The following is a 27796-nucleotide window of genomic DNA, read 5'->3' as shown; positions in this document are numbered from 1 at the left end:
TGTGTATTGAATGAGTGGATAAGGTCAGCAAACAAAAAGCGAAGAAAAATGTATAGTGGAAGTGGATGAGACACAGGCCAGACAAGTAAAAATTGGCAAACGTAAATATAATGAAGGACGTCTCATCGAAGGACAACAGATATTTGGCGGTCTTGAGAGACAAATACAAAAAAAACTATTTATTGAATATGTTCCTAATCGACCGGCTAAAACTCTTTTAGAAGCCATTCAACCGTGAATATCACAACTGTGGAACTGTGGAAGCCAAGAACAATTATAATGTCAGGTTTCTGGAAAGCTTTCAATTATTTTGAAAATAATACTTACCAACACTTAACGGTAAACCATAAACGGTAAACCATAATTTTGTTGATCCGGAAATTAACGTTCATACACAAAATATTGAGCATGCATGGCGAGATATGATGATAGATGCAATAACTCGTTGAAATACGCAGTAAACATTATGTAGATTATATTGCAGAATTTTTATTTAAACATCGACTTTCTTTTCATGAACATATTTCTGAATTTTTTAAATATAATGATATATATATATATATATATATATATATATATATATATATATATATATCTGCTATAAACTGGTTTATATAAAATGTTAATAAATTGTTAGGTTATCTATAGTACATTTATTTATCGTCTCCTATTGCTTCTAAAATAAAAATATTCTTTGTTGAGTAGTAGTTGTCGAATCTTTCGCTTTACTAAATGAATAAGTCTCATATCTAAAACAGCAAATGTTGAGAAGATTACCAAAGGTTCCTATGCAAAGAATTGAATTTAGCGAATTTTACAAAAAAATATTTCAAAATAAGTCGATCAAAATCATGTCTTGCGTAGAGGCCTTTGCTAATCTTTTCAGTATCTGTTATTTTAGTATACGATGAACTTATCAATTTAATAAAACGAAAAATTTAAACATTCAATAGATTATTTGTGAACTGAATATTAATCGTATAACATATTTAATATTGATCATATAACGTATTTAAAAAAATTACCGCAGGTGCGCATAATTAAATAACAAAGAAATATAAATACGTCTTATTTTTTTTCTGTTTTTGAATACAATAACATGTATAATGTGAAATATTTGTATAAACAGAAATATTTTTTAAGGTGTTCTACACAATTCTCGCATTTTTAACATGTCTTTAACTTAAAATATCTTAACTATTCAACTGATTCAAAGCGCGTTTTACTCAGAAATTAATCCTCTCCAACATATGTCACAGTTAAAACTTTCATATTGCGTAGATTCTTTTATAGATTTATCCCTATGTAGTCATAATAATAAGATGCATGAATGTTATTACTACATACGCAGTATACAAACTCACTGGTTGGTACATCTGCTTTGGTTGCATATCAGAGAGAATATCTCGTTATAACAACTAGAAATCCTGTTTATTTTCATTAAAACCTGTTTGACCTAACATGTAATTAATTCAATCAGTTTTTTATTTTCCATGCAGGAAACCAGATAAGCTACATAAGTAACTGCAATAATCACTATAAATTATGGTCAAGAAAACCACCTTTTTTATCCAATTCCACTATAATGTTAGTGTTAATAATCTTATATGCGTGTTACTATTACCATTTTCGTATTGGAATAACCGAAAGATGTGATTGAAGCCAGAAAATAATTATAATTTTAGTTAGGTCAAGCGCATCTTTGTGTCTGAATGTATAGAAACAATTTATCAGAATTATGTCGATATATTTAATCGTCGTGCCGTCGGAGATGCGAAAAACACGAGGAACTGGAGGAAGACGAGCCTCTCTCGCGGTGCCTCGTGTTAGAGAGAGCGTGTCGTCGTCGGTGGGCAGCGGGAAGCGTATGTGTATATGGCGCAAAATCGTTCGCGTTGCACAGTCGCAGACGGTCGCGGAAAATCGAAGCGCGGCGCGACGCCGTGCCGTGCCGCCGCGGCGCGCTGCACACCGACGAAGCGCGTCCAGTGCGGCCGAAGCGACCCTAGAATCCGCGGCTTTCGTCCTGACGGAAGTAGTGCGCGACCAGTATGCATTATTCGTGTGACTCGGCAAGGAACCTAAATTCGATCGTCCCCCTCCCCCCGCGGCGACGTCGCGGCCAATGTTCTTAAAGCCGAGCAGGGAGCGGCTGTGCTGTGCGCTCATGAGTGTGTCCGCCGAGGACACCGCGTTTCCGCTCCTCCTTCATTAACTCCAGGTCCTCCTGGTTGATTGAAAATAAGTGAAGCACGATTTTCCAAGCACAGACTTGGCGGCCGGCCGGCCGGCTCCGAACTGTTAGTTGCATCTCTCGTCATTGATGAGAGATCTTTCGATAAATCGAAAATTTCGAAGTCTTCGGGGACGAAATATCGTCTGACGGGGAAATCTTTTCCTGTATCGATCTTGAGATGGTAGAGGAGTATATTCTCGTGAAAATAAATGGATTCTAGTGTATACTGTACGCCATGTGACTCTTTCATGAGATTACGTAATTTCTGTCGCTACTTCACGAGCCACCTCCCGCTTCAGTCTTTAAGTATAGATTATATGTACAAAGGTCAGCAAAACTAATTGGATAGATTATCAATGAATATATCGAATAAATAGAACGATAAAAAAACGGAATAAAAATGCCGATGAGCGAAGGAAAGCAGTGGCTTTAAGATACTCATGTGAACTTAGCCATGATTTCAGTCGAATTGTTTGAACAAAGATGATGTTCCGACAAGTAGCTTCTAAGAACTAGATAATAACTTCTGGGAGTTGGGATTACAGTGGTCCGTCAAGCGCGCTAAAGGCCAATAACTAATTAAATATTATTTTTATACTCGATATGTGAATCACGTAACACTTTCGTTGACTGAATACCGGATATCAAGTCGACAATGAAAACTAAGTGCAAGCTAATAAACACGATCTCAGGTTATAATGATTCGTTGTGTAATCTACACTCGTAGGCAATCGTCATATCTTGCAATCGTAAGTAACAGGTACACAGTGGTGCAACAAATTGCGCTTGAAGATTGCACAAAATTACATCGTTACGATACATATGTACATAAACGCATAACGTAACCAGAATTCAAATCGCCGCAAGGATTAACTCAATTTATCGAAGATATGTTCCCTTTTTTTCGTTTTCCTATACATGTTATATAAATATGTTTAATTCACGGTAATATTTGTTACACAGAGAGAACATTGCAATAAAAATTACAACAAAATTTTTGTAATATTAGATTATACATAATGAAATAGATTTTAACGAATTTTTTTCAAAGAAATAAATAAAGATATCAATATAAGGTTCTACCATGCTATTTATTGTTGTTATAAGTATAGAAATTATTTTTATATTTAAAAGAAAATTGTAAAATTCCGTCCAGGTTTTTTGAGCGCGATATCACCCGGTGCTTCTAACTGATGAACATTATAACTCATGTAATAATCTGAAGTAAATGGGAGAAAATTTAAAAAAACTATTAAATTTGCTAAAAGATGAGCCTTTGCTATATGCAGAAAGTTAAAATTTAACAAAATGGCGATATTTCGAAGTTACAAATCATTGTTTTTTTCTTTTTCATTTACTGCCTCGAGAAGAAATAGTAATTTTGAAAATTTTCTAAAGGATTTAGGTTCGCTCTCCAGTAAATTTAATACAATTTTTAAACATTCTTATTCCATTTGTTTCAGTATTGCACGAGCTATAATGTTGTCCATCAATTGGAAGCATCCGGCAACACCGCGCTCAGAAAACCTGGGTGGAATTTTAATCTTTTTTAATGATCTTTTTTAACTTAAAATAGTGATAAATAGTATAATTAAAACCTTATATTGATATTTTTACTTATTTCTTTGAAAAAATTGTGTAAAAAACTATTTTGTGGGTATTTGCAACAGAATCTTCCCTAAAAGATATTATACGTTTGATTTTTTACTACAAAATTATTGTAATTACTTGAATGTTTTTTCTATCTTATATTCAGAAAGTTATCAAACTTACTAATTCTATAATAATTTATGCTATTATAATTTCAATATAGTTCAGCTTTACAAAAGACATTGTAAAAAGGAACATAATTTTAACCTAAATTTTACTCCAATAATTTCGCCATATACAAAAATATTCGAGTAAAACAATTTTCCGTAAAATTTTTCATTCTCAGCAAAATTTTCACAAGACGTATTTAAAATAAAAGATCTATCAAACGCTCTTATTATCGAAATTACTCTGTAGGAAAATCGAAGTACCAGTAAATAATTTTTTTTACCAAATATACGCGTGGAGGAGAAACGAAGCATATTGCACTTTCATCGAAGTCGATTTATCGCTGTAGATAAATTTTCCATTAAATGTGCCGTGGGCAATTTCGATGGCATCTGCATTCGAACATTACAAGTTCGGATAACGCAACTCGACATAGGTGCTTCGAAAAAAGATTTGACAATAACCATCAAGCCTGGGTAATAGTTACTAGATACTTTGATGAAATAGTTTAAACTGAATATGTGAGTAAATATAATCAAATAATATATATTTATAATTAATATATAATATATTATAATATATTATAATAATTAATATATTAAGAAATAATCTTAGCAAGCCGTATAATATCTGTTGCTTGGTATCTCTTGCTAAAATTTGGTAACTTACCAATTTATGTGGTACATATCACCAAATAATTTGTTAAAAAAATCATATTGTTTAGTAATACTTAGCACATTATGTGATAAGTATACGAAATGTGTGACTAAATACTTTAGTAAATAATAGTTGCACTATTTAGTAATTATTACTAAATTATTTGATATTTTACTCATCAAACTATTGGTTCAAATAAATGAAGTATTTGTTTTACTAATCATTTTGTAGTAATTACCAGATGGTTGGTAATTATTACTATATTTGATATTAATTATATATACCAAATATTGCATTGAAATGCTCAACCAAATGCATTTGTTAATTATTACAAAACTTTTTTCGTGTGTGTATGTGCACTGAGAAAAAAGATTACGACGATTTAGTAATAATTGTCTAGCCTGTGTTATAGGTACTAAAATTTAATACCTATAATACAGGCTGAATAACTACTACCAAATCGTCGTAATCTTTTTTTTCAGTATGTGTAGTGTACGTCACTCATACCATAAAACAAATAACAAGAAAAATTATTTCCAACACCAAAGCCGACTTTTCGCAACGTATCTGGTATCATCGCGAGTATCGCACAATATTAAAAAGGGATAGCTACAAGATTGTCGTACTTTATTAGATTATTTACTACGATTTACTAGAAAGAATTCACAATAATTTTTTCTAGTATTTTAACAATAGACATATATAAATGTCATTTATTCAGAAATAGAAAATAAACATCTATATTATATGTTACGCGCACACGTATTTAGTAATTATTAGGACAATCACTCGAAGAAATGCAACTCGGAGAAACATAAAAGATAGAATGGAGTCGTTGAGGTTGAGGTCGGATATTTATTTATGTGAATACACATGCGTAGTGTACGTCTATTAGCACCGCAAATACCCGGGTATTCAAATGACTCTCTGGGTGACACCTTAGTCTTCGGCTGTTTGGATATCCGAGTACAAAGGATACACTCGATGCGTACCGAGACAGTACTTGCGCGCCATGCGAACGATCAATGGAATATACCATCTAGATATTAATACGCCTACGATATCTAGCCGTTTTAATGCACGGTTCACTTGAAACGCAAGCCAGGACAGAATCTGGAACGAGAATGTGATATGCGATATGTCACGTCGTACACACATACGTACACATGCATATGTAATGTAAGACGACATCTGATGTTCCGTTTTGAAAATAATTCCCATCGCGTGCAAGTGCCGCGTCCACTCCTCCTTCCACTTCTGTGCATTCCATCCTTTTTCCACTTCTCTGCATTCCATTCCATCTTTTATGTTTCTCCGAGTTGCATTTCTCCGAGTGATTGTCCTAATAATTACTAAATACGTGTGTGCGTGTGCGCGTAACATATAATATAGATGTTTATTTTCTATTTCTGAATAAATGACATTTATATATGTCTATTGTTAAAATACTAGGAAAAATTACTGTGAATTCTTTCTAGTAAATCGTAGTAAATAATCTAGTAAAGTACGACAATCTAGTAGCTATCCCTTTTTAATATTGAAAATTACGAGTGATAGAATTCATAAATTATAAGTAAAGATGGATAGATAAATAACGTTTTTTTTTTTGCTTTACATAGAGTATACAAAATAGCAAAAATGTTTATTATTAAACGTTGCAACATTGAAGGTACAGATTTACTGCTACACTATTGATCTTTAACCTACCAGTGTATTCATCTGTGACAACATCCATATCGCTTCCATTTCTGTGATTGATAAGTGTTATTTGCGACACTTATCTAGTTTAAATGCAGAATATCGTTTGCCGATTAGTAACATAAATATTCGCACACTCTCTGTGCGACGAATGTAAAGGGCAATAGATTAACAGTAGAAACATGGTGAATTAAGAAAATCGAATGCTCAACTTGAAAATATTGAATAACAATTTATCGAATAAAAATTCTTAGACAGAACTCATACAAGTGAATTGTGGTGTTCTGTAAATCTGAAAGACGAAAAAATAAGATATTAGTAGAAAAAAGAAATATAGTAGCAATAATTGATATATAATGCGTGATAATCTCTCTTCCTAAATTAATATTCTGACAAAATAATATGAATCGTGCAATATCGTTTGTAGCTTACAAGCCTGTGAACGTTAATTTCTTTTCAAAATCGTCATCGGCTATCACCGACCGACGAAAATTAGCGCCAGTTAGTAATAGTACTATAACTACGGTCCGTGAAGACATGCTCGCGCTCTTTCTATTCGCGCGAGAAAAATTCGCCGCTATTAGACGCCCTAGAAAATTGTCTGGCACAGACCACATTTAGCGACTTACTTTGTGACTTTCGTAATACAATAAACATTAAATCAAAGAGGCGATAAATTTGTCATTTATGACAACCGATAATAAAGTGCACATAAACTCAACAATGACCACGTATAAGTATCCAGAAGTCGCATTGGTGACCATAAAATATACTTTGAGACGAAGAAAATAGTGTAAAATTTACGTTAAAATTGTGTTTTCCTTTAAAATATCTTTTGTAAAGCTGAACTGTACTGAAATTGTAGTTGCTATATTACTATAAAAATAATAAATTTGACAAATATATTACCGTATATACGATATAAAAAACATTCAAGCAATTACAATAATCTTGTAGTAAAGAGTCAAATATTTGAACAGTAAAATGTATAACATTTTTTAACATATATGTAATAATTTTAATCATGATTTTGTATGATTTAAAATTACAAAAAGATTTTGTTATAATTTTTACTACAATGTTTTTTTTTTTTGTATATACTTTGTCTACATACAGAAAATATTGTAGTGAAATTTATGTTAAAATTACATTCCTTTTTTCCTTTCATTTTGTAAAACTGGACTATACTGAAATTGTAATCTAAGTTACTGTAGAAATTACAACTTTAATGATTTATCGAATATACGACATAAAATCATGCAAATAATTAGAGTAATCTTGTAGTAAAGATTACATAATCTAGTAGTAAAGAAGGTGCATAACGTTTTTAAATAAATATATAGTAATTTCAATCATAAAATTCTATATAATCCAAGAGATTACAAAAATTTTGTTAATTTTCACTGCTATATTTCCTCCGTGTAGATTCTGTAATCTCGTTGCCATGCCTTTTTCATCTTTCTTACCTTCGCTTATCTAACATCGTGTATCGAAATAATATCTCATAAGTAAACGAGAAGGATACTTATTTTCATGACTCTCATCACACGAGAAAGGAAAATATTCCACTTATTCATTATTACTCACAATTACTATCATTATTACTAGCATGCGCACATAAATCATGCGAAAGTAATGATACATCGTGTCACCATTGGTCAAAAATGATATCTGCCGTTTATTCGCGACATAATAGGAAGCGAAAATAATGCCTAAGCAGCATCCTCCGTCGTGATTTCAGATCGGCGGTAAAATTTCAGACCGTAGTCACACCCTTTAGGGTATTAAACGTCGAAGAAATCGAACGAAAAAATTGACGAGTCCTCTACACGGCTATTCGGTTCGAAAACGATCCTCGCAGCCGGTCGTCGATTAGAGATGGTCTCCTCGCCCGTTTTCTATTCTAATTCTGATGCTATTCTAGTACCAGTGGTGGCAGCCAATGGGCAACGCGTTCACCCGGCTACGTTACACTCTTTGCTCCTCGTTCTTCGCCTCTTCTTCGTGTGCACCATCAGCAACACCCCTTTCCCCGTGCCGAAGGCAGTCGCTCTCGGAGCATCGCGTGCGATAGATTAATCCTGCGTACCACCGCGCGCACCAGCTCCTCGTCGACGTGGTTCTTTATCAGCCCGCCATCACAACGACCGGCTCTCACCGTCCGATCACTCGCGTATGTGTCGGTTTGTCCGTCCACGTCGGGCTGCGATTATCCGAACCGCTCAGATAGGACAGTGCTCTTCGGCGAGAGCGGTCCTCCTGGACGAGCCGCCAGGACGATCGTCAGGATAACGGCCGCTGCAGAAAGGGTGCGCGATGCAGTGGCGTCGGCAGAAGAAGATCACCCACGTGATCGGCTCTTCGAATCATGTGCTGCTCTTAGCGAGGTACCAAGATGGTACGGAAACGACACAACGTAGGAACTGTGTGTGGATCACGCGCCGTCCTTTATTTTCTCTTGAACCGTCGTCTCTTGATATAGAAAACATGCGGATATCTAAAACGAGACAACGAGAGAATAGACTGATCTTACATTGATTAATGATGTTGGAATTCTTGGCGTATCGTTATTTTTAGCGTTTGACGACTTCGAATACACACGTCGTGTTTACGTCGCACAACGATCAATTCAAACACTTTCCGTGCGATATCGTCGATTTCACGCGAACATATTTAAAAGAGAATATAGTAGTTTGTTGAGCAAACTGTGCAAGATCGTTTCGAGCAAAGCGTAAAATACTTAAAATTTTCTGTATCCGTTTATACGTTAGACGCATACATGCGTCTGACACTTTGCAATTGCGCGTTCAGTATCCTTATGACTTAAGGACTTACAGGATCCTGACAAAAGTAAAAGATAAAATTTGTGGATTTTTGTAAAAAGTTGTAAATTAAGAGAAGTATGAATTTTTTTATTATGTGTGCTATTAACAATACTTTGGTATAAAAGAATCGAATTTTATACTGAATGTTAACACTGTGTCCATTTCAATTCTGTCCTGCAAAAGAATTATGTTTCAATGCTAAACATTCTGGCCTCAAGAGTGATTTAAAATCAGTATATAATGCATGTGTCGATATATTTTTCTTATTCATCAGGGTTATAATTATCGGTTCATGAAGCGAATTTTGAAAAAAAAAACAATATTTCACAAAATGGGAGCCATAAAAAATAAAATTTAATCTATTCACTGAAAAATTTGAGCTTGTAAAATAAATAAATAAAAAATAGTTTTGGAATTTGCGGATAAATTCTTGATATATTCACCACAAAATCTAAATTTTATACAAAAATATTATTAATAGATATACATAACAAAAAATTCATATATAATTATTAATTTATAACTTTTTACAACTTTCCAAATTTCATCTCATTTTTTACTTCTGTCGGAATCCTGTAATCTTTCAAAGGAAAACACAGTACTCTGTTAACCCTTTAAATATCATTGGTACCAATAGGGACCACTTAGGATCGGGCAGTTGAAACCTTATAAATGCTATTTAGACCATTTTTGACAATATTTCATTAAAAAAAAATTACCAGAATGAAAAAAAAGTTACTAGAATTATACGCCTTAAAGGATTAAGCAAGCTGTGAGAGATTGTTTCGAGCAAAATATAAAACACCTAACATTTTCTCTATTCGTCCATATGTTGAACGTGACTGACACTTCGCAATTACACACCCCTAGTCATATTCTGATGACTATCAACGCAAGGCACGCATGCCGACAGGTCGATTTCTTAGAATCCGTATTTGACGTCTATCACATTTTTCATTTTAAAAGGGAGGGTTTCTCAGAAGTAGCTGCAATTTTCTTTTTGAAATTCATATAAATATGCGTATAAAAAGGAAGTCATTCTTCTTTCGAAAATATTTTTATTTTTTATATGTAAATCTTAAAATAAGATCACGTAGCATTAAACAAAGATTAGTTATTTGCAATACATTTTATGAGATTTAACAAAAAAAATATATTCTTATTATTCAAAAATAATTTTCAAGAATAGAAAGCACAAAATATTGGATTGAGAATATAATGTATTTAAATGTCGGAAGACGATATCATTATCATCAAAATAAAAGTATATCAATAAGTTTGATATACTTTTTATGAGACTATTATAATATTCAAATAAAATTATAACATTGTGTGTGTATGTTGAAATTGAGGACTTTGAAATTCTTCTATTAAAATTATATATCGCTGTTTATATATGAAACAGTGATTATTAATTTGAATATATTAGTTTTAAATGGATACAATTTTTTATGCATACAGCTTTATGAGATAGCAATATTGTAGAAAAAATTCAAAAGATATCTAAGAAATATCTCGAGACTTGTGATATCATCCTTTAAAATTTTTATATCATTTCTCTAAATTTTTGCATCATTGACAAAATTATTGGTATTGAGATCTAGATTACAAAGCTTACAGACCTTGTTTTATATATCACAATATATCATTTACTATAAATATCTTTACTTGATTTAATTTGGATTAATTGAGAGTAATGGTTGTTTCTTATCACGTCATTTTTCTACAACAGCTCCGCCCGGTGAAGAGGATGAAGAGGAAGGTTTGCGGAAGGAATATGTGAAGAGCCAAGACAAGGAAGCGAATGCGCACACCGTCGATCGCAATGGCCAGAGCGGTTACAAACCATGGCGATTCGGTACCGGTACCAGCGGCAGTACGAGCGGCTACGCCAGCAGCGGCTCGCGATCGCACCGGGACGAAAGTTCGGGCTCGCCGTCGCAACCCAAGGTCATCTTCAACGAGGACGAGTACACTAGGATTACGACACCACGGCAGGACGTCCTCTTCAAGAAGGGTTACTTGTCGCGCAAGAAGCCCTGGGCTGGCAATGCGAGTACCAGCGCCACACCATCGACCACCGAGAGTCAATCGGCGTCACATTCCACCGCAGGTATATAAGTGAAAAATCAAACAAATTCAAATCAAATATTATTTTTTAAGATTGAAAAAACAACAGAATATGAAGAACCAAATAAAAACCCAAAGGCAGACTGTAGCTTCAAGAAGAATGTCAACTTGCAACCAACTAAATTAAGATTATGACAAGTCACTATTCTAATTTGTCACTCAATTAGCATATTTCTCCTTGACAAGCGATACTTACCTCTCTGCAGCAATGTAAATTTAGAGAAAGTCGCTACGTTAATTCACTGTCTTGTCGCTAAGAGTGTATTTGCGATGTTGCTAAATAAATATACGCTCGAACGACGTTGTGTGTCTTTGCAGACGGCAGTGAAACTACGGAGGATCAGCAGTTATTGGATAGGGATAGTGGAACGGGAGAATATCCGCCCATGGTAGAGCCGGGAGCGCAACTAGGATATGGAACGTTTTACGATCACGCGAGCGGCTACTATTACGAATATCCTGTGATGTTGGTCGGACCTGCGCCAGTACCTGCCCAAGTCGGACCGAGTGTCTTAGCAGCTGTACCTTGCGGCCCGGTGCCTCTGAGGCCGATCGAGTGGATCAACCCTGCCTTCGTGCCTAAACTTGCCAATCAACCATACTGCTTAATGGATTATCAAGTAAAGTTCTCGTTTCTCACTACATGGACTACGATTTTACAGTTTAATCAAATATAAATATATTTAAATATTCGATAAAATAACGACGTAATTTCTCCGTAATTTCCGCTAATGGAGTAAAAATCCTGAGATGCAGAACTCTGTACAACCTAACATCAGTCAACACTCACATGGCATATATTTTTTGGGCACCATATAGAGTTGTTTTTGTCCTCGCTTATTTAGATCTCGTAAAAGTGCTAATCAAAATCTATAAATGTAAAAATTATAAATGTACTTTTAAGTCTGTAGGATATAGAATTACGTAAAGAAATGATCGCAGCTATTCACTTAAGTAATTCATTTTATTGCAAATATCAAGAGAAATGTGATGAAAAAGAAATCCAAATTTATCAATTTTTAACTTTACTAAATATAAATTTAAAAGATTAACACTCCAGAATTCTCTTGTCGATCCTTGAATCTTTGAGGAAAAAAAAATATATATTTTATTTTGTGGAAAAGTATTAAAAAAAATTATTTGTATGTACAAAATATATTATTTTTTCAGTCGAGAGATGAATAAAATTATTAATAGTTTTGAATTTTATTAATCAATTTTAATGCGTATTTTATTAAAACTGTTATAAAGATTCGCTATACCTTAATCTTCTTTTTGTGTGTTTCTTCTTTTCTTTATTTCAATCTTCTTTGCTCCGTTTTTAGAGTTTGACAGTACAGAAATCTTGATAACGTATAATATAATCAAAAATATAGTTAGCTACTTACATAAAATGTTTATTATATGTTACATTTAATGTGAAGGGCCGTGGTATAACGAAAAATAGTGTCTATTTTATACTTTGATATCTTAATGTAGCACACTGGAGTCAAAAATAACCCTAAAGCAACTTTGCCAACTTTTTGTCATATATTATATATATATTATATATTATATATTATATATAGTTATATATTATATATTTGTTTTACATAGGCAATTTTGAAATAGCGCAACAGTGTTTAAACTTTATATTTTTACCACTATAACCTTTTCCAGCACGTGAACCGAAAGTCCTTGTTCCAGCAACTTGCGGGTAATACAAAATAAAAAATTGGATAGTGTCAAAAATGACTCCAGTGTGCTTGATTAGGATTACACGATGATATACGATCTCTCAAATGTTGACTATCCATTTATAGACTAGTCAAAGCACAGAAACGGCCACGATAGTAGAGGAGCATAACGGCACGGTGATAACGGAAGCTCCCAACGGCATGTGGAACGAGAGCGGCACCGGTAGCGCCAGCTGCAGCGGCAGCGTAGCCGAGGAGATCGAGGAACAAGCCGAAGAGATGGATAGCGCGACGGCGACAGAACAACGGCCAAAGGAACAGTACGCCGAAGAACAGCAACACTTCGAACAGCAACCTCATCATCAGCATCATGAACACCTCGAGGGGCAACAGCAACAGCAGCACTTGGAAAACGGCAGCGTGACAACGGCGATGGAACCGTACTTGGACCCGTTGATGCTGCAGGAGCCACCTCCGATACACGTGTCGCACGTGGTGCCAACCGTGCCGCAACCGTACATGTATCCCGGCCACTACATGTTCGGTCCGCCCTTGGTCAACGTTAATGGTTAGTTATAGAGTCAAATTAGGGTAGCATACGGTCGGCGGTTGCCCCCTCCGATCGACGTAATGTGCGTGCGCGTGCTAATGGATTGGCAAAGTATGATTCTTGCTCTCAGCTGCTTGCATGAGCAGACCTAGCTATCTACCTACATTCGCCCCCTCGTAGCCTTCTGTTCTGTCACAGTCGAATGGACGGAACAATGAAACAAGTGTACGAATTAAAATTGCGTTTAAGAGAAAGAGGCACATTTCGAGGAGGGAGCGCAAGTCTCGGTCATAGGTCGCTTTGCTTTCACGCAACGACATAAATCTCGCTACGTGAAAAAAAAACAATTGTGCAATAACAATTAATAAACAACTGTGTCATAACTCGCGATATGCTTAATGATTGGAAATTAATTCAAATCATATTTACTGCACATAACGAAAACAAGAATATTGAAGGAACCGACATATAGAAATAGAATCGAAATTGGTTTATGTTGCATTTATTTATCTTGACTTATAAAATTATCTTTGATATATTTGACATATCTAATATATATTCAGTAATCCGAGTTCTATACATTTGAATTTTTTCATGATATCGCGAGCTAAATACATGCTTATCATAACATCCATATCAGCAAGTAAGCATGCTTGCAATTCTTATCAATGCAAAAGTTACTGAGACTAATACTCTAATATAAAACTGTTGAGAAAACTGTTTTTCCTCTAATGACACAGATATATACAATCAATTGCAACATGATAATATGAGGTAGCAGCACGAAGTGAGAAGAAACGAAATTATGATTAAGAAAGAAATTGCTACACACACGCAGTATTGTATCATTGTTCAAACGTATATCTATATATCTGTGTTTGTCTAATTGACGCTCCTTCCTCGTATTGCGCTACACTGCGCCGTAGTACGCTTGATTGTACCTATTTCTAATGTTAAACGAGAACAGTGTCGATCGGATGCGCGGCCAAGGAAAAGGGATATGCCCCGATTCGTGACTTCTGTCCCGTCCATCGGCATCATTGCTGTTTTATTACCGCCGTGCCTCTACCACACTCAAGGTAAAAGGTAATAATTCGCAACAAAGGTACCACGCTTTAGACATGATCGTGCAAAAACGGATATATTTCAAGCCTCTACGGTTACGTGAGACGGCATTTAATACGCGTAAGAACCGTTTAACGCTTTTAAACGATTTACCGGGAGAAACACCGAGACTTAATTCTATACATGTAGTTTATTCTTCACGATCGTTCCTAAAGTTTCGACTCTTTACACGCTCTCACGATGTCTGTCTTGATGCTATGACGTGTTACAACGTGTTACGTGTCACTAGCATAATTGTCAACTGACTTTTCACCGCTCTCTTTCAACTTCCGCACGTACCACTGCATCATTGTTCCTACATTGCACCTATCACAGTAACGAAGTGTATTTCATTCGCGAGTCCATTGACTCGCGGCTGTCGCACGGGAGGATGTCATGTGACCACATCTACACAATTTATAACGTCAGAAATATGTCTTGGCTGCGCGAGAGGCAAGACTTTGGCAACGGTGGCAAGATGTTGCTACATCTCAGATAAAAATAACACGCTGTTTTGTTCACTTCGACGACGAGAAGTCACAGAAAGCACAGAGCAGCAGCGAAAAGCCAAGTTCACTTTTCACGACCTTCGGCACCGCCGTTTCTGGCGTTCTTACATTTATCTACCGTGATCGTGATTGGATCGACTCATCCGGACAGGAACGAATATATCGCACTGAAACTTTACTTTCTCATTGATCGACTCGTTTATTAATCTGCGAAACGATAACGCGCAACAATTTCGCTTGTCCAAGGTGTTACCATCCAGGGCGGGCCATTAGTGAGAACCATGGACATAGCGGCTATGACAATGGCGTGCGCCAAACGAAGAAAGAAGAGAAAAAAACGAAAGCAGAAAAGACCTACTTTGGTAAGTAATTGCCGGGACTCGTCTTAAACTATAGACGTGTACAGAGTGTCCTAAAACAATTTCCAAAGTTTTCACGGAAATATAATACGAATTAAGGTGAATATAAAAGTTGAATATCGTTTTGCCATATTCGTAATAATCATCGAGATATTAATTAAGGAAGATTTATGAATGATCACGCGAGATATAGTAAATGAGCTGTAATAGCGACATCTACCGTCGTGTGTTTGTACATAGGAAGCCATGCAAACTATGTCAGATCTAAAATATAAGATCTAACTATGAATATCAGTATAATAATATTAAGATTATGCACTTAAAAATATCTTAGAATTAGTCTTGTACATTTTCAATATTAGTCATAGATAAAACATAGATAAAATACCTACATTTTGCTAGAATTTCGGGAAACAATTCGGGAGATCAAACTGAACAAAAACGTTCTCTACCTTTTTCCTAATGACTTTGTAGATTTTTATTTTTTATTAATTATAGAACGTTATTATATCGCGAGTGACCACTTGCCAATCTTTTTTAATTAATAATTAAAAATCTACAAAGTTATTAGAAAAATAGTAGAAGACCTTTTTGTTGTTTGACCTAATGTATAAGTACAATGGCACACGATGTCACTGCAGCCCATATCGCATATAATTATTTACAAATCTTCTTTAATTAATATCTTGATAATTATTGCAAATATCGCAAAACGGTATAGGACTTTTATATTCATCTCAATCCGTACTATGTCTCTACGAGAGCTTCGGAGGTTGTTCTGAGACATTCTGTAAATAGACACTGCGCATTGCTGTATCGTTGTGATTAACGAAATCAGCATTAGTAGCAATCTGTGCCCAGACTGACGTCAGATTGGTGATAGATTCGAGCAGAATCTGTCGACAGATGCACAGACATCTGCATCCCAATCTGCTGTTAGATTATGGACAGAGGCTGCTGACAAACTCTGACGGCAAATTGGCGGCAGAATGCGCGCAGATCTTGCTGCCGTTAGAATCTGTCAGTAGATTCTGCGAGCAAAATATATCTCCAATCTGCCGTCAGAATCTGATAAACAGATACTGTGTGCGATCTGGTGCCTTTCTGTCACAGACACTGCTAACAGACTCTATATAAAATCTGCTGACGCAGGTTTGGCTATCTGAGAATAGATTCTGCTGCTTGCATTAACGCATACTGAGTGTCTAATAAAAGTTGTTCATAATCCGTTTTTATATTTCTTGAGGCCGTCTTAAATATATCTTCAAATATTTCTTAGTAAAGTGATCAGTATAACATATACAGATCGTTTTGTTAGTTAAGAAGTTTTTGAAGATGTATTTAAGATGATTTTAAATATAAGAATAGAAAATGAACAAACCTTACTGCGCACTAGTGCAAGCGACCGAATTCGCTATAAAAGAGGACAATGGAGAATAAGATGCTTTCTTTGACTATTTTATATCAATTGTCCAATTGATGGGAAAAACAAAGGGAGAGAAGCGATCACACGATCAATGCGTTCTCCCTTTCTTTCATTGTATTTAACTCTCTTTTGTTTCTCCTCTATCGTCCCTTTCTGCAGTACTGTGTAACAGAGAAAGCAATTTGACTCAGCACATCTCTATTTTTAAATTATCAGTCGACTCGTAGAAATTCTATTTTATAAATCCGCAGTCCTTATTCTGGACCAACTTTTATCAATAAGAGAGTTTACAGAAATGGAACATATGCTTTGGACGAAGTAAAAGCTCATTTCAAATACATACTCTAATTGTAAAACATCCAACACATAATGTAACAAAATTACATCGACGTACTCGTCATACTGGTGCTAACAAGATCGTGCAGAATGCAATGCACACGATTGAAGTTTCACGCCGTTTAATCCACTTTTTATTGTTACATTCAGGGTAATACCGAAGATGAGGAGGAAGGAGAGTACAGTTCCGAATGTGATAACGATTTATCGTCTTCCCGACTGCCTTGGTCGGAGTGTCCGACCACGACCACGATTACAATGACGACGACGACGACGGCTGCGAATCCTCGGCCGCTCAATCCCGAGTGTCAGGAATTTCAGTTACGGCCGGCGCTGCAATCTCGAGTCCTCTCTAGTCCCGTCTCGACGTCCACCGTGTTCGAAAAGGCTACGACGTCTGCCAACGACGCAGCTGGCGTATCATTAGCCACCGTCGACGAGACGGTAGCCGCGAGCCTCAGTCGCGAGGCTGACGAGGTGTACGACATCTCGTCGTCGCAGAGTCCAACGAACCCGGAAGACACGTCCACGACGATCCACGACGGCACGAAGCAGCAGCTCGTCGCGGAGCAGACACCATCGGAAAACGTTTCGCAGTCGGTGATTTCAGTTGGACACAAGCCAAGAAATAGGAAGGTCGAAGTTAACGGTCGCGTAGATTCGATTGAAAATACGAAAGCGGCAACAACGAGTGAGAAATTGTTCGCGGAAGCGAAGAGCGACAACGTGCCGATCGATGTGATCGATGGTGCGACACTCTCTGGCAGAACCGATACCGTTGAGAACGGTAACGATTCGACTATGGCCGACGTGCTGCAGCACGATCTGCTCAAAGACAACGATAACAACGTTAACACGGAGTTACTAAACAACCATGTCGAGTGCAGAAAAGTCGAGGGAGCTTTGACCAACGGCGAGGTGGGCTTCAAACACCTCGGCGAACCAACAGAGCAGATGAACGTTTCCAAATCAAGATCGGTGAGTCCTCAGCTCGACGACGCGCTCACCGATAAATTATGTCCAGATCCAATCGTATCTAATGCGAAAACAACAACGACGAATATCAACGCGCCGGAAGAAGAGGAGACTTATCAAAGTTCTCATCACTGTAATAATTCATCCGTCGCACGAACAACAACACCGTCATTAGCGCAGCCGAGGAAGTACAGCAAGAAAAGCTCGAAATTCGTGAGGGAGCCCACACCTGGGCCGGACCTAGATGACCAAGCGATGCGCTCGGATGTAGAGAATGGCAAGGTCGTGCAACAGCTCGAGTCTGTCGAGCTGTCGTACGACACGCGCACAGCATACGCAGAGCGCGACCACGTTGCTGATACGAACGACGTGCTCGACCGGGCGGATCGCGAGACACCGCAGGATTTCGGTAACGACGACAGCAAGACTAAGACAACAACAAGCCAAGACACGATCGAGGGTTCCAACGAGGATTCCGGATTTGAGAGTCAGACTCGATTGCCGAAATATCCGATCACGGCCGCGGTGACGGAGTGGCTGCGTCGTGCCAACTCGCCCGACACGTTGTTCCTCACATCGGCGTCGGCTTCAGACAGCGAAACGGACGAGGAGGATGACGATGATGAAATGAATGCAAAGCCGCCAAAAAACTTGCAAGGCAACCCCATGCCTGCACTATCTGCTAATAGCGGCGTCGACAACAGCGTTACTACGACGTTGTCGCGCACGGCTAGCTGCGGCGAATTCGCAAAGTCCAACAATAACAACAACATCAATAATATCAGTACGATCGATCGGGTGGAGACGCATGGCACGTCGGTGATTGGCAGACGCAAGAAGGACACGGTAAGTGCAGCGAGGAGAAAAACAGCGGCGGCAAAGAGGATCGACAAGCGCAACAACAGAAAAGTCGATGATAAAACACAGAAACAATCGGTCTCCTCGTTGGTCTCCTGTCACCGGTTGGAAAATGTCGTCGGCGCCGCGAAACTGAAGGATCCATCTAAGAGCAATGTTGGTAACATTTGCGAATTTACTCAGGAGGATAGCGTTGCGGGTATGAGGGTTGCTTTAAGTTCTCGGATAAATTCGAAGAGAGTCAGCGCAAGACGAACAAAGACATCGCGTAGAATCAAGAGAGATCCCGTTGAGAACATTGACATCAGAATGCGGCGTATAGATGACGCGCAGAACGGTGAAAACGGCGACGAGACGCAAGACAACAGCGTGAGCGTGCGGACGTTTGAGAAAGGGGAGATCATCGTCTCAGAAGACGGTAAATTGTTACCGACTTCCTCGTACGAGCCAGTTCCGTCCGATGATCGAGATATCCTAGAGATGATGACAAAGACTTCCACCGCCGCTCGCGCCGTCGACATGATCAACGAAAACATGCAAGAAACGTGCGAGGAGGAGACTAGACACAATAGTGAGAACGATGAAAATCTGATGATGTCCTCGGTCAGCATAGAAGAGCCCGACGTGTTGGAGTGCTGGGAGGCGGAGACCATCGAGCCCGTAATCACGCCGAAACGAATGCTGCAGAGCCCGGGTGTCCTATGCGAGGGTGAAGCCGTGGAGGACGATAATTTCGAAGTGGAGAAGGCCACCGTGGAGCACGTGCGGAAATACTACAGACTGGACAGCGCTATCAGCATCGAGGAGGAGTCGAGCGAGGTAAGCACTCGCTCGATGGTATCGGTCCCGAAGTCGAGAACAGTGCCAAATAATCCGGAGAAAATGATCGAGCGTCTCTACGGCGTCGAAGAGATCCCGATCGTCATGCCGGACAAAAGCCGGGACATTATTCTGGGAGACGAGCAGATACCTGTCGACGAGGCATTCGAAGCGTACGAGAACTGTTACATCGGTGGGAAATCGCCGTTCCCCACGCCGTTCAACTCGAGGATGTTCAAGCAACAGCGGCCGTTGCTTCAGAACGGCGAGGCTCCGATACCATGCAGAGCGGTGTGCTGTAACATACAATAATGACGGAAGCAAAATCTCAGACATGCCCCGTCACACAAACTATCAAAATGGAGAAAACGCGGAATATATTGTTACAATATAGGCTATAGAAGACAAATAGCAAGAGTTCCAAGCTATGCTTCCCAGCTTCTGCTTGATGTGTCACATGTGTCGGAAATAAAGTTTACCGACATAAGAGAATTAAAAATTCTGTGCTTCTTGCTCCCAATTTTTTCCGCCATTTTAGTGATAATTATGTTTTTTGCTGTACGCAATTTGTAGAATTTACTAAAAAAAGATATCGAATTTAATAGATATTGAACGTCCTCTTTAAAGACAAAAAAAACAGTTCTCCGGCTGGTTAGTTAAACTGTTGTTAGTTAAACAACTGACTAGCTGGAGAACTGACGGTGTTCTTTATTTCTAGAAAAGATGCCAATGGATCGTCAGATCCTCTTTCATCTCTAATTTGTTGTTAGTAAGGTCTATAAATTATTTACATATTAATCAAGACTTGTACTGATAATAATGATTATAATAGCGAGGTAAATTACGATAAAAAGCACAGTATTTTTAAACAAAAAATTCTAATTAAAGGCCTTGCTGATATCAAATCAAATAAAACGTCAAAGGTCTTTAGGAGCTCTTAAAGACCCTTGACTTATTATTTGATAGTATTTTTCATTATCATGTAGATAAACTTTTATTTTTAGCAACACTCAGCAACAGCACTTCAAATAAAGGCGAGATAGCACAGCTTGAATATCTTCAAAACCATTTAAGTTTGTCGGCCTTGGTTTTATATATGTACCTCATACGGAGAACTTCAATAATGCCTTCCTCTTCCGGTAAGATATAATCGAACGCCTCGTATCTACACAGTTTTGTATCATGATTATTGACTTCCAGAAGAAGCAACTTGACCACATCAATCACAATATGCACAACAAATGCATATATACACTATTACTGTTAAAGTTAATGTTACTAAGCTGTCGATTCCTCTGAAAACCAACAGTCGTGATACAAAAATATATCGCTACGATGCGTACGAGTTGAGATGCCGTAACTGGAAATGGTAAGAATTTTTGTGTGGGTAAATTTCGTTTCCAGTGACAATAGTACTCCAAGTAGAAGCTGGAGAGCATAACTTGAGACTCTTGCAGGCCGCTTGAGTTTGTCGGGGCCTATAGAATGTATTGTAATAATATGTTACTACGGACTCGCAATGATGAGGCCAATCTTTTCCAAATAAATCGTTGCACTTATCCGGATATATCGCGCGGGCACGTGTACGTACACTAGGCGCATACGCACCTCACGTTGTTCGAAATCAATTAAAAAAAAATCACCTTAGCCTCATCGGGCAGAATCTATTAACAAATCGTTGTTCTTTCAAAGGTCCAATGAGACACGCTCAAGAGGACTGAACGATGGTATTTTGAAAGCGCATGAATTGCGACCGGTTTTTTGTAAATAGTTTTAAGAGTTTGCTTGTGATCGTATTTCGTGGAGAATCTTCAAAATTTTATGTATGAGAGGCATGCATTGTAGTTACTCTACGATAGCATTTTACCTATCATTATCATTAACACTTTGACTGCCACGTCACCCATATCTGGGTGATGCGTGAGTTTCCGGAGAGGCCTCATTTCTTGTTAAGATGCCTTTGCGATGGATCCTTTCGCATGGAAATATGTATGTTTCATAGTTCATACGAAGACGGGGAGGTAGAGTATTAAGGTTAAATAAGAACTCAGGCATATATTGGGTACGCATTGGATAGTAGAAATTTATGCAATTATCCTTTCATCGGTGCAGTTGGCTTCGAGTTTGACTGTACACGGTTGCACGTAGTGGTCGGAGAATTTGAGCCCGGTGGGGCTCACGCTCGAGTCCAGCGTGGTAGTCAAAATGTTGACAGCATTGCCGTGTGTCATTGTTCATTATAATTGTAAAGGAAAAAATTCGTAATGTTCGACGTCAGGCTTTTATCTGGACCGAGCTTATCAAAAGGCAATACGTTATTTTCTCTGAACATATAAGAGAGTATGAATTTGATTTAAAATGAAATGGAAAAAAATAAGAAAGAAAGAGAGAGAGAGAGAGAGGAAGAGAACATATAAGAAGAGGCATATAGAAGAGTATATGCCAGGCTGTTATTTTTAACATTCTTGCTACGATATCTCGTAACGCACTTTGCCGAAGTGACAAAAGCATTATTTTTACAACCTATATAAAAGACACGAGTGTTATAAAAGACTAAGAATTATTGTATCACGTTGGATGGCCTTCGCTTAGGGAAGTTTCAATCGCTCACAATTTATTGAACTCAACGTCATCAGAGTAACCCGCACATTTACCCGTCAGATTTAAATTTCCCTTTTGTTTTATTTCGTCCTATATATTTTTTTTTTATTTTTCTTCTGTGCTTTCCTTTTTTTTCTTTTCCTTCGTCGGAAATGGACACATATGTATTATAAAATGAAGAAAAACGACAGAGTCGAGAGAGGCGTAACACTTATGCTTTTAAGTAGCATACGCATTAATCATGCAGAAAGTAATATCACGTTTTCGTAGGAGATATTATAGTTGTAAACGGGCGGCGGTAAAATCAGTGAGCTATATTAGACCTTACCTTAGCTGTTATTAGGAGGTATAAGAATGAGATGTATATAGAGGAAGCTTATGAGATGGTTAAAGAGTAAATCCATTCGATCGGAGATCTTGGGAGACTAAATCTGTTTTTGTTCTTTTCGTTTCTTTTTTTATTTCTCCAATAAGCACCGATTTCGGTGGACTCCGAAGTCGGACGAAGCGCACCGCAAAAACGCATTATGTGTACTTACACACACGTAAGAGCTGCACTTGTTAACGACATAGTCCACGCTTTAGTTGATTTGTGTCAAAGATAGAGAGAGATCGAGAGAATTATCGTGTCTTAGGCTGCGTGTCGACGTGAGTCGACTGATAGACGTGGTTCGTTCGTGAAAAAAAAGTCATTATTCTACATATATCTCATATCATAACACGCGTTAACATACCTCAGAGAAACGTGTAAATAAAGTAACGATCATCCAAACGTTAACGCGCAAGACACGAAATATAATGAATGATAATAAATACTAATAATATTAATATATAACGATAATATACAATAATAGTGTTGGTCAATAACGGATATAACGAGGGAAGAACGATTAATGAAATCTAATATCACGCAACAGCGATACATAGACACCATTGTTCCTGCAAAGCTATAGTTTCCTTAAGCATGATATATATATGTCATAAATCATTTCCAGGATGATCCGTAGCTCTACGAAAGGCGTTCGTTCACACCAAAAATACATTTAAAGATAAGTACGAATATATATCGTTACATTAAAAATGCGCGTTGCATCAATTGTGTGCCTTATTCTGTGGCGGCCGTTTTTGTAACTATTTCAGAGCACTCTCCTTGATAATAGTCAGTAGCGAGATCGAAATGCGATTAAGACTTGTTAAAATTGATGAGAAGCAAAAGACAGATTGATAGGAGAAAAGATTTTGCGGGAGGCTCGCCCGCGCGTCGCGATAATGATCCTTATCGGGACATGCACACAAAAAAAAGCGAACAACTCATTTAATTCCTTTTCACGAGATTATACCGACCTGTATTCGTCATCGGACATGTATGTACAACCGGCATGCAATTATTCATAAAGACATTAAGGCGTTGCATCTTACACGAGTCATATTACTGTACAATTATCTTAGTTGAAGTTAACACGTACGGAATAAGTATACTTGAATTTTGTTGTGTTTTTGCTTATAAAAATATAAATAAAATGTTTCAATTAAATCAGCGGTACTCTTGACTCACTTTCGACAATTGCGCTCGGATGCGTAATCGCTAAAAGTAAAAATGTATATGGCAAAATGTTAAAAAGAAAATGTACCACTGTTAAAAAGAAATGTTAAATGTTAAAAAGAAATTTTACCACTGCGCTTTATAATATCTTATAGTAGTAATATTTTGCTACTACTATATACCCAAGGAATGCTAATGCGCATTCACTGCATTGGCTTCGAAACCGCATTAATTATTTAAAATGCACTCAAGTTAATCCGATATTTACGAATTTCGTAATAACAAGTTTTATAAAATGAATGAATAATTTTTTACGTGATACATCGTCAAACCACAAATTATTGCTTGCTTACAAAAAATCTGTTCTTTTTCGTAAAACTTCCTAAACTAATATATACTGGTACAAAAAGCTTTTTCTTTTTAGTAAAGTAGCTGTATTAGTTTAAGAAATTTATGCACACTGAAGCATAAGAATGGGTGCTTCTTATTGAAAAATTCCAGTTGAAAACTCAATTGGGATTCCTACTAGGTATTTCGCCTACGTTTCCTAGGTGGATTTCCTAATTGGGATTCCAAATAAGTTTTCCTCACATCAATAAAATGTTGATATCACAGAATGCCATATATCTGTAGTTGATTCAACATTTGTCAATAATTTAATAAAAAATAATGTTAGAAGAACAACTCATACAGCACAGACGCTTGCAGCAACATTACTGCAACATTTCAATATTGTATATTGCAATGCAATGTTGCAAAAACATTGCAGAGATATAAATTCACAAGATATCAGCAAACAAGGTATGTGAAAAATATTTTTATATCAGCAAACAAGGTACGTGAAAAATATTTTTTTGAATACGTTGCCATAATGTGCATTAAATGTGAACTTAATGCGTGACAAATATGCACTTTTAATATTAATTAAAATGCACATTTAAAGCGCATTGGCGCTCTTTGGGTACGCACAGAAAAATATCATTCTACTCTTAAGAAAAAGTGATATTTAGTTTACTTTCTTTCCTTCTTTTATAAATTATAATTATCTTCAACAAGGAAATACTTCTGTAGTCTTACAATAATATATATATTGTACTTATTGAACTTGTCGAACTTATAGTACAATTCAATAAGTTTCAATATATATAAATATATATATATTTTTTTTATCTGATTATACACGATTTTGTATTCTATAGGAAACTAACGATAGAAATTCTATCATTATCTATTGTATTCTACTGCATACGATAGAATATTATTCACATTTTTGTAAATTCACAAACCAAAATCCATATTTAAAACGATAGAAAATAATTATTTAACGATAGAATTTCTATCGTTAGTTTCCTGTAGAATACAAAATCGTATATAACCAGATAAAATATGATAAAATGCGATAGGATTCATATCTGAACTTGCGAGCGAGAATGATACAACTTAAAGAAAACGATTCAAATTGATAGCGCTATGAATCATATTTTATCGTATTTTATCTGGTTATATACGATTTTGTATTCTATAGGAAACTAACGATAGAATTTCTATCATTATTGTATTCTATTGTATACGATATTGGATTCGATATTGTATACGATATTGGATTGTATTCACATTGGATTTTTAAGGCTTTCGCGGTGTCTATGCATATTAGATTTGGTTTCCGGATTAGAGTCGCGTGGATTCATCTTCGTTTGATTCCAACATCTCAGTCCGCTTCATCAGGGAGGAACGACCCGATGCCGAGTTGCTCCTGAGAGGTCTTCCTTTATATAAGATATTTTTTCGTTTCGTGAACACGATACGTTTGGTTGGTTTGGTTCACTTAACGCTCGCAACGCCTCGAGCAAAAAAGATAATAGGTTTGTTCGCATCGTATGCCCCAACGTGCTCCTAATCGCTCCAACGCACTCTGATTGACCACGTCACCACGCGGACCAATCAGAGTACGTTGGAGCGAATAGGAGCACGTTGGGGCATGCGACGCGACAAATCTAGAATGGCTGCGTTGTTGTTGACCATGGTCTTGGAGCAAGTCCATCGACCAAAATGGCTGCGTTCAGCAGAGAAAGCTGCTTTGCAATTGTTGTAAAATTGAAATGAATCTAATTGGTACATGCTCTTGGATTCAACCAAAATTAAGAGCATACTCCAATTAGATTTACAACAATTGCAAAGCAGCTTTCTCTGCTAAACACAGCCAATGGGCGCATTCAGTAGAAAAAGCGCTCAGTGAGCAATCAACGATTATTGGTTCTTGCTATTAGATCCCTAAATCTAGACCAATTACATTGACAAATTACTCAACTGTTGTGCAACTGTTGAGTCTACTGAATGCAGCCAATGACGTTCGCAGTGTTGTGAGCGTTAAGTGAGCGTTAACTAACCAACCAAACGCTACCGTGGTTACGGAACGAAAAAACGCCTATAGTAGTTGGCATGGTGTATATCAGTTGGACACGGAGCAATTGGACACAGTCCAATCACAAGTCGCTGTTCTAAGGGACCCTACAAATGTCTCTAATTACACGGTGCTGTGATTGGCTGTGTCCAAATGCACCGTGTCCAAGTGCACCGCTCCCGTTGGCATAGGGGGAGAGGGGGAAGGAGATAGTAAGGTTACGCGACATTATGCCGAAAACTAGATGAGGAAGATGTTGGTACCAACGAAAACCCCTGGGGAGCAGAACATTAAATCTGTGAATTGGCAACATTATTAAAGTTGTAAATCTTCATGAGTTCGCGGATAAGCAATGGCGTAAAGACATTAAAGTCAGGTGCTTCCAGCCACATATTGAAGTCTTGAATGAGTTCGCGGAGTCTCTTGACATATACGTGTGTACATATATATAAAATAATAAACAGTGTAGGACGAAAAATGCACAGAGACATTTAATTAAAATTAAAAAATAAGTAAATAAATAAAAATAACACGAATAAATAAAAATAAAGTGCATAGAGAAGAATAAGGTGAAAAATATAAGAAGATCCTCTTATATTTTTCAACTTATTCTTCTCTATGCATTTTATTTTTATTTATTTGTGTTATTTTTATTTATTTACTTAATTTTCAATTTTAATTAAATGTCTCTGTGCACTTTTCGTCCTACACTGTTTATTATTTTATATATATGTACACACGTATATGTCAAGAGACTCCACGAACTCATTCAAGACTTCAATATGTGGCTGGGAGCACCTAACTTTAGTGTCCCTACGCCATTGCTTATCCGCGAACTCATGAAGATTTACAACTTTAATAGTGTTGCTAATTCACAGATTTAATGTTCTGCTACCCAGGGGTTTTCGTTGGTACCAGCATATTCCCCATCTAGTTTTCGGCATAATGTCGCGTAACCATAAGGTTTAGTGCTGTAAATAGTTCTATTTAGTGCTGTAAGTGCTTCAGAGCGACGAATGGATCAATCACATTGCTTTATTTAACGTTTTAAAGTATTTGCAATATTAAACGAACCCTCTTTCTTGACAGTTAATAATATAGAGTGAGAAAACACTAAGGGCAAATCAACTTTCTCACTCTGTTTTAAACTGCCAACCGCCGGCTTCACTTTGGCTTGGTTTACATCGTGCATTTGATACTAAATAGGGAGTGCTTTCCAATTGCTTAACACATCTTGACACACACGTACACAAAACCAGTTTATTGGTCACATATTATCTAAAATATCTTGTAAGATAATATGCAACCAATAAACTGGTTTTGTGTAACACAGTG

General features: G+C 37.1%; 1 protein-coding gene across 4 annotated transcripts in view; it reads left to right on the top strand.

Moving 5' to 3' along the window:
* LOC116854068 overlaps positions 1 to 24051 on the top strand; it is a 50594-nt gene extending 26543 nt beyond the window's left edge. Inside the window, exons 1-7 of one of the 4 annotated variants that reach the window (XM_032835613.1) lie at positions 1941 to 2985; positions 8274 to 8747; positions 10907 to 11287; positions 11623 to 11924; positions 13107 to 13548; positions 15390 to 15505; positions 17415 to 24051. In XM_032835613.1, the coding sequence (XP_032691504.1) occupies positions 8666 to 8747; positions 10907 to 11287; positions 11623 to 11924; positions 13107 to 13548; positions 15390 to 15505; positions 17415 to 20228 (4137 nt within the window). In that variant the 5' untranslated portion in view covers positions 1941 to 2985; positions 8274 to 8665 and the 3' untranslated portion in view covers positions 20229 to 24051. Of the gene's footprint in view, positions 1 to 1940; positions 2986 to 8273; positions 8775 to 10906; positions 11288 to 11622; positions 11925 to 13106; positions 13549 to 15389; positions 15506 to 17414 lie in introns of those variants that run through there. The other 3 variants (XM_032835603.1, XM_032835594.1, XM_032835621.1) reach the window with 3 other exon arrangements.
* The last annotated feature ends 3745 nt before the right edge of the window (positions 24052 to 27796 follow it).

This window comes from Odontomachus brunneus, unplaced genomic scaffold (genome assembly GCF_010583005.1).
Source record: "Odontomachus brunneus isolate Ranch 3 - 2012 unplaced genomic scaffold, Obru_v1 Obru_scaffold_001, whole genome shotgun sequence".
In the NCBI taxonomy this organism is placed as follows: Eukaryota; Metazoa; Arthropoda; class Insecta; order Hymenoptera; family Formicidae; genus Odontomachus; species Odontomachus brunneus.
The sequence above is the reverse complement of the archived record's forward strand: the minus strand, read 5'-3'. Positions and strand labels throughout refer to the sequence as shown.